The 8,178-nt window shown below is 47.9% G+C and overlaps 1 protein-coding gene across 1 annotated transcript; it reads left to right on the top strand.

The window, feature by feature from the left end:
* Nucleotides 1-3,245: 3,245 nt before the first annotated feature.
* Nucleotides 3,246-7,673, top strand: CXCR1 (C-X-C motif chemokine receptor 1). Its single transcript, XM_035007158.1, has 2 exons — nt 3,246-3,335; nt 4,304-7,673. Exon 2 carries the CDS (start codon nt 4,312-4,314, stop codon nt 5,377-5,379), a length of 1,068 nt encoding a protein of 355 aa, XP_034863049.1. The 5' UTR covers nt 3,246-3,335; nt 4,304-4,311; the 3' UTR covers nt 5,380-7,673.
* The last annotated feature ends 505 nt before the right edge of the window (nt 7,674-8,178 follow it).

Genomic DNA, 8,178 nt, shown 5'->3' on the forward strand with positions numbered 1-8,178 from the left:
CAACTGTCCAGGGACAGGGCTGAGATCTGCACCACGGTGGTTCGGTTCCAGAGCCTGCACTCTATCCCAGTTCATCATCACGTAGCACCATGAGGCGAGTATCATTATCCCCATTTTTATGGGTAAGGATTTTTTTTTTAGTCTTTTTTTTAAGTTTTAATTTTAATTCCAAAGATAAAGATATTTTGATACACATTAAGAAACTTGTCCAAGATCATCAACCAATAAAGGAAGGGCCATATTCGAAGCATCATCTGTGTGACTCCAAAGCAGAGATTGCTGGGTCCTTCATGAAGATGTCTGAATTCATTCAGGAGTGTGTTCTCAGCTGGGTTTTTATGTGCTTACTTTTCAACGTTCCTCTTTGGCTTCTGCCAGAGCTCGGCAATCAGGGCTCGGAGGTCTGCACCTGCCCAGGTCATATCTCTGTCAAGTCCTCACTTACCCTGACTCTCACAGCCTGGACCCTGTGATGCACTGACTTTCCTCCCCTCTCCTCTCATCCTAGATCACCTCGTTTTCTAGAACTCTTTCAGTTGGTCACAGTTTTGGTTGCCAGTCACAGGACACTCAGCCTGAACTGGTCTTAACAATAGAGAACTGAAAAGTACCCAGGGAAGATTGCCTCTGGTTTGTTCAGGACTCTGGCTCGGTTTCCCTGTGATTCTCTCAGTTCTGCCTTCCTCTGTGTGTTAGTTTTGGTCCTTGGACTGGTTTGCCATTTATATACCAAATGGCTTCCAGCTGTAACTAAGACGACATCCTTGCTTTTCCGCTGTCACCAAATAGTCGTCCCAAACTTGGCTCTGCGTGGGTCATCTTAGTCACATGCTTACCGCGCACCTGTCACTATGGCAATGGGGGTGATCACTGGGGAGAGGGGCGAATCCCTCCTCCACCTCCCCTACCTCTCTTTCGGTCCCCAGGTCCAAGTGGACCCTTCTGCAGGGATGTGAAGAGATGCTGCCGTTGGCATGAAAGCTGACACCGGACGGAATAGATATACTTGTGGCTGTATTGTGCGGCTCACATGCTCTTGCACAGAAGCTTCCATTTTCAAAACAGTGGCAAGAAGAGGCCTCTGCATTTTGCCAGAGGACTGGCATCCAGGTGACACATGTCACAACAATCTTGGTGGCATCGGATGTTCTGCACAGAATAGTAAATGCTTTCCCATTAGGAACCTTATAGATCCATTGAAGAGGGAGCAGTTCTAAGTGGGAAGGTGCCGTACGGAAGATATGTTGGGTGGGCGGACTTGCTGGAACATTTTCAAGTGGGTAACATTTTATTCCAAGCTCATCTATATGTGCCTTTCCCCTCCTTCAGTGAAATGCTCTTTCCTTTCTCTCCTTCCATAAAGGGGAGAGTCTTTAACTCTTGTCCTCCAGATCGCCTTCCCACTGGAGACCTAAGCTACCACCACTCTTGCCCCCACAACCACCCAGAGGGACTGCTTCTCCTTTACTCCTTGGGCCTGAGGGAGGACCAGACCCTTTCCTCATACCTCAGTCATTCATTGGGTTAGACTGGAATGTTGGACTGACTAGAGTCAGGGCTTAAGAAAAGCAGAAGGGAGTTATATACAAAGAAGGACTTAAAGTATTAGCTAGGGCGGCTCCTGCCCTGGTCTTTCTCTTTGGGTCCCTTGCAAGGACTGCCCGGGCCTGCGACTACCGCCCCCTTGTGGCAGACACTCTCTTTGCCCATGGCCTCTGCTTGCACTTGAGTATTCGTACGCGTTTTGCAGACAGGCCCCAGGCAGTCTGTTTTTTCCTGTGTTACCAGTCACTGTTTGCTGCCCCAGAATTACTTTTCCCCTAGATGATTAATAAGGGAATGTCCGTTCCCTTCAGGGACTCCCCACCTTCAAGTCCTTTCTGGTCTAGGCATCAGAACACAACAGTCCAACACCAGTAAAAGCAAAGCATGGGTGGCCCCAGGGCAATTGTCTCCTTATACTTCTTGCTACTTTTTATGAATGAGAAGAGAACCCAGGAGGAGAGCATGACTTAGCTTAGAAAGTACGCTTGCCGGTGACAGAGCTTAGGCACCGGGGGCATGGTTAATTGGCATTTATGGTAGGGGCAGACTTTATACTTGAACAGATTGATGCTAACTTTAAACTCAAGAGGGTGGTTGGAGAAGAACGATGCCAGACAGACCGGCCTGGCTGTGTGGAAGTGAAGCTTTCAGGCCTACCTCATCTATGACCGTGCAGCCGAAAGCAATAGACGCTCTGACTCACGGTGGTGACCTGATCTGTGACTCACAGCAGGTGTATCTAATGTCATTTCTTCTACAACCATGGATTGAGCACCTACTTTGTTCCCTGACAGAGGATCAGAAGATGGATCAGAGAGGGTCTCTATTCTCTAGAAGCTCACAGTCTGGTGGGGAAGGCTGACTTGTAAGCACGTCGTTATAATGCAGTAGGGTTCATGTTGTAACAGAGACGGGTTACTGTACCAGAGGAGTAAAGCCAGGGGACACACATTAGCTGCTGGGAACAGCTGAGGCAGGTTCTGAGAAGCCATCCTTCATTCTGGGAGAGGAGCAAGATGACCTTAACCCCAACTCCTCGTTCACAGATTGCCCCAGCTCCAGTGGTCTCCCTGTTGTCCAGCCAGATTGCGGGAGTGGTCCCAGCCCCCAGCCTCGGCCATTCTAATCAACCAACTGTTGAGAATGGTTGTGTGGTGTGTCGGGGTGGGGGGGGTGGTTCTCCCTCTGATCTTCATGACGTCTCCACCACCCCCTGGGGCCACCCCAAAGAAGCCTACAGGACAAGTAAAAATTGTGTGCTTGTTGTCCAAACACAGCTTGAGGACAGACCTCCACCTCCTTCCCACAAAATTGAGCAGGGGTGGAGGGGGGCCCAGTCCCTCCTAAGTGGGGGGCTCCTACCAGGCCCGCCTACAGTGGACTCCTGAAGTTTCTACTGTCAAAAGTAAAATCCTCTCTCCTTTATTCGTGTCCAAGCAAGTTGGAAGCTTTCAAAGGTGATCTAAGGGAATTTAAGGATAAACAAGTGGGCACAAATGCAAGAAAAAGAGAACAAACATAGTCATCTGAGTGGAGAATTCAGATAGTGGACCCTTAACTCCATCTTCATGTCTGGTTGAACATCTGGGTCCTCGGAGTCTCTGATGCCCTGTGGTCCCTTGATTTCATCTGTTCTCCAAATATGGACAAGGGCAGGGCTCAGAGAGGAGGTGTGCGGTGACGAAGCTTCCCTATTTCCCTTTATTCATCAAGTTTCCTCTGACTGTTAAGTCCCACTGGTCTCTGAGCTCCAACCTTTTACAGTTGGACACACCTGGCCGGTGCCTAAGGTAGGAAGCCACCTCTGTTGCCAGGACTTTCTTTGGGGAGGGAGACTTGGTTTGACTGTGTTTTAGAAAATGCATTCATTTCTCTGAGACCTGAAGACTTCTGCTCACTTGGCTTCCTGCCTCCTCCCTTGTGACCACCTATTCAATTCTGATCTCATACATGGCTGTAGTCGGTAACAAGGGGGCCACAGTCTTGTCACTTCCCCCTTTCACGCCTCTCCCTTTTTTGGAGGAAGAGGCTTACATTTTCCCAATCTAATGTTTATTGCTTTGCCCTCAAATGTTGTCTTCTGTAAAAATGCAGTATCGGCAGGCAGAGAACATACTAAAATGTGTGGATCGGAATGAACTTATAGAACCTCAGGCCTGCAAGCAAGTCAGGGGTTAAATACTCTGCCTCCCTCAAGCTGCAGAGGAGAAAACAGAAATCTGTAAAGGTAAAATGACCCATTCAAGGTCACACAGCTTAGTATTGATAAATCAGGATAGAGTGAGGACTGGATACCAGGTATCCTTATTTCCAGTCCAGTAACTTTCCAAAGTCTTTAGACTGTTTCCTGGAGATCTGGGGAGTTTTGGGGGAGCCACCTGAGCAGCTGTCTGGGTAGAAATAGCAGCACCCCCTCCTTCCCAGCAAATGAATTTTTGTCGGTTTTACATATTGGTCTTCTGGTATGATTTTGCTTCACTAAAGTGTTTCACAATTTAGGAAGGTATCTGAGCACTGCTGGTGGTTCTGTGGATGTGTAAGGGGTGATAACAGGGAACAAGATGGGGACTTCTCTCAAATGGTGATGCTATGAAATTGACCTCTAAAGAATTCCAAAATAGAGGAGAATTAAAGGACCTCCTGTCGCCAAACCAACAGAGAAGCAGAAGATATCCCAGTAACTATTCTCCCATCCCTGATGAGTGACTTTAATCTGAATTACTAAATTATATTTCTTCCCTTTGAATCTTTCAACCAGGTTGAACCATGATTGTCTTGATGAATGATCTATGGAATGATACTGAGTGGAATTATGATGAATTTGGAAATTTCAGCGGCACACCACCCACAGAAACATATAGTCCCTGTAGGATAGACACTGAGACACTCAACAAGTATGCAGTGGTGGTCATCTATGCCCTGGTCTTCATGCTGAATCTGCTGGGAAACTCCCTAGTGATAGTGGTTGTCTTATATAGTCGGATCAGCCAGTCTGTCACTGACGTCTACCTGCTGAACCTGGCCATAGCCGACCTGCTCTTCGCCCTGACCTTGCCTCTCTGGGCTGCCTCCAAGGCAAAGGGCTGGATCTTTGGCACACCCCTGTGCAAGGTGGTCTCGCTCCTGAAGGAAGTCAACTTCTACAGTGGTATTTTACTACTGGCCTGCATCAGCGTGGACCGCTACCTGGCCATTGTCCATGCCACACGCACGCTGACCCAGAAGCAGCACTGGGTCAAGTTCATATGCTTAGGCATCTGGGCCCTGTCCCTGATCCTGTCCCTACCCATCTTCATCTTCCGCAGGGCCATCAATCCCCCCTACTCCAGCCCAGTCTGCTACGAGGACATGGGTGCCAATACGACAAAACTGCGGATAGTGATGCGGGCCCTGCCCCAGACCTTTGGCTTCCTCCTGCCGCTCGTGGTCATGCTGTTCTGCTATGGGCTCACCCTGCGCACCCTGTTTGAGGCCCACATGGGGCAGAAGCACCGGGCCATGCGGGTCATCTTCGCTGTCGTGCTTGTCTTCCTGCTCTGTTGGCTGCCCTACAACCTGGTCCTGGTCGCAGACACCCTCATGAGGCTCCGGGTGATCAAGGAGACTTGTGAGCGCCGCAATGACATTGGCCGGGCCCTGGATGCCACCGAGATTCTGGGCTTCCTCCACAGCTGCCTCAATCCCTTCATCTACGCCTTCATTGGCCAGAAGTTTCGCCATGGACTCCTCAAGATCATGGCCTTCCATGGGCTCATCAGCAAGGAGTACTTGTCCAAGGACGGCAGGCCTTCCTTTGTGGGCTCTTCTTCAGCAAACACTTCTACTACCTTCTAAGCGCCCCCGGCCCTGTTGCAGCCCCTCGGGGCTCCTCCCTCACCATCAGCATCGCGTTCCGAGCCTCATGTCCACTGGCTGTTCACAGTCTCTGTGTCAAGGCAGCCCCCGGGTGTGGTTACAGGAAGTTACTGGGGCCACGTCCTTTTCAGGCCCTTTGTACAGTTTAGAAAGCCTGCCCTGGTTCCCCAGCCCTGACTATACTTACTCTGTCAGCTGCTAGAGCTCAGTCCATCCTACCACTGAGCCCACAGCACTCTGTTCTCTGAGGCAGTTAAAGACACTTCAAAGGCATTCCTTCAAGTGACTACAGAAAGTTCCTACCATGGGGAGGCATCAGTGGTGAACGGCATTAGCTGCTGCCCCGACTGTCCCTTTCTTGCTTGCCAGCAAAGCCCACCTCCCTTGGGAGAGGCTGAGAAGGACAGATACTCACTTTCGAAGACTCTCTTGGCTAGGAGTGGCCCTGCCATTCACTTTGGACTAATTAGATTTCAGGGCAATGGTGTGCTGGTAAACCACTCTCCTGGGGGAAAGAAGTCCTGATTTGTAGCATTTACCGAGTTGCCTGGTGTAAATGCTCCCACCATGGCGATTTCAAGGGTTTTCAAGTGTTTAGCAACCAGCTCACAAAAATTTAGGAAATGTAATGAGCTGCTTTCACAAGCAGGTACAAACTGGCCCTAGTGCACCATTGCTTAAGAGGAAGTCTGCTGGGTCCAGGGACTCCTGGGAAGTAGTCCTGATTGAAAAAAGAGAGAAAGACACACACACACCCTTGGTTCTCACCTTTGAATATGGCTGTAGGATATGATGTGACAAAGAGGCAAAAAGTGTGCTCAACACACTTAGGCAGATGGAGCAGATGAGAATAAAGAGCCCAGAAAAAAGCCTAAGCGTAAATGGTCAATGATTTTCAACAAGGGGCACCAAGACTATTCGATGGGGAAAGGATAGTCGTTCAACAAATGGTGCGGGCAAACCAGATATCCACACGCACAGGAATGAACTTGGTCCCTTTCCTTACACTATATGCAAAAGTTGACTCAAAATGGGTCAAAGACCTACACAGGGGAGCTTCAACCATAAAACGCTTAGTAGACACGTAGAGGATATGTCATATAACATTGGATTTGGCAATGATTCCTTTGATATGACACCGAGAGCACAGGTAAGAAAAGAATAAATAGATAATTGGATTTCAGCAACGTTAAAAACTTGTGTGCATCAAAGGACACTATCAACAGAGTGGAAAGGGAAATCACAGAATGGGAGAAAATATTTTTAAATCAAATTTCATACAGTTTACTCTCCACAATATACAAAGAATTCCTACCATTCAACAACAAGAACAACAACAACAAAGACAGATAATAACAAGTGTCGGCAACGATACGGAAATACTGGTGGGACCCCTGTGCATCATTGGTGGAAATGGAAATGGTGCAGCCACTGTGGAAAACAGTGCCTTGAAAGATGAAGCAGAATTCCTATCTGATCCAGCGCCTCCATGTCTAAGTGTACACCCAAAAGAACTGAGAGCAGAGACTCAAACAGATGTTCGTATACTAATGTTCCTAGCGGCATTATTCACAGTTGCCAAAAGACAACAACCACCCAATGTCCATCAATGGATGATGGACAAACAAAATGTGGGGTATACATGCAATGGAATATCGTTCGGTCTTAAAAATGAATGAGCTTCTGGTACAAGCTACAAACATGGGTGAGCCCTGAGAACATGATACGAAGTGAAAGAAGCCAGGCAAAAATAGTGTATGATTCCAGTTATTGGAAACACCTGCAATAGTCAAGTTCATAGAGACAAGAACAAACAGTTGTTACCGGGGGCTGGGCAGAGGGGAAAATAGGAGGTAATTGTTTAATGGGTACACAATTCAGTTGGGGATGATGAAGAGTTTCTGGAGATAGATAGTGGTGACAGTGGTACAACAGTGTGACTGAGCTTAATGTCACTAAACTCTACGTTTAAACTGGTAAAAATGGTCAGTTTTATGTTGTGTGTATCTTACTACAATGGGAAAAAAAAAAAAAAACAACTAGTTCCCAAAAGACAAATTTTAGCAACTGAACCAATCGTGGAACCATCTACCTATAACTTCTTGTTCGGGGAGATAATTAAATGTCTTTTTTTTTCCTTTGTATAAGCCACTTTGAGTTGAGTGTTTCATTACTTGCAACAAAAAGCATCTGAAATGCTACAGAGAAGTCAGGCAAGGGTGAACAGAGGTCCCGAACGTAGATTTATTTACAATAATTAAATCCCTTTGCTATCTATTGGGTGCACAGATAGAGAGAAGGATTGAAATCAAGAGAGAAGCCAGCCTTTCTTCCTCCTTCATCCCCAGCCCAAGCCTGTTGCTGCTGCACATGTACTATAGAAGGAGATATGTCCCGGGATCATCTAGTGCTTCTTATGTCTTTGGGTGAAACCAGAGTCAAGAGCATCAAGGGTCAGTGTGTTTTACCAAATCAGCTGGATTGGGGAGCAGGAAGCCAGACAGCTCTGCTGAGCTCAACCAGCTGCCCCTACTTTGAGTCTTCACTCTCTTCTCTCTCCCACTCAAAACACACACACACACACACACACACACACCCATCATGCAGGACAGACAAAAGCACACCTTGCAGAATAGGGAAATGATTTCCACACAAAACCAAGGATTTGACTCATTGCTTGGGCAGTCTTTCCTGAGGGCCTGCCATCCCAGGGCTCTGGGACATGACAGAGCCTTACCCAGGCTGAGCTCCTGTTCACAGGCCTCGTCCCTGCGGGGG

Source organism: Mirounga leonina, unplaced genomic scaffold, assembly GCF_011800145.1.
Source record: "Mirounga leonina isolate KUSES-001 unplaced genomic scaffold, KU_Mleo_1.0 Mir_151, whole genome shotgun sequence".
Taxonomy (NCBI): domain Eukaryota; kingdom Metazoa; phylum Chordata; class Mammalia; order Carnivora; family Phocidae; genus Mirounga; species Mirounga leonina.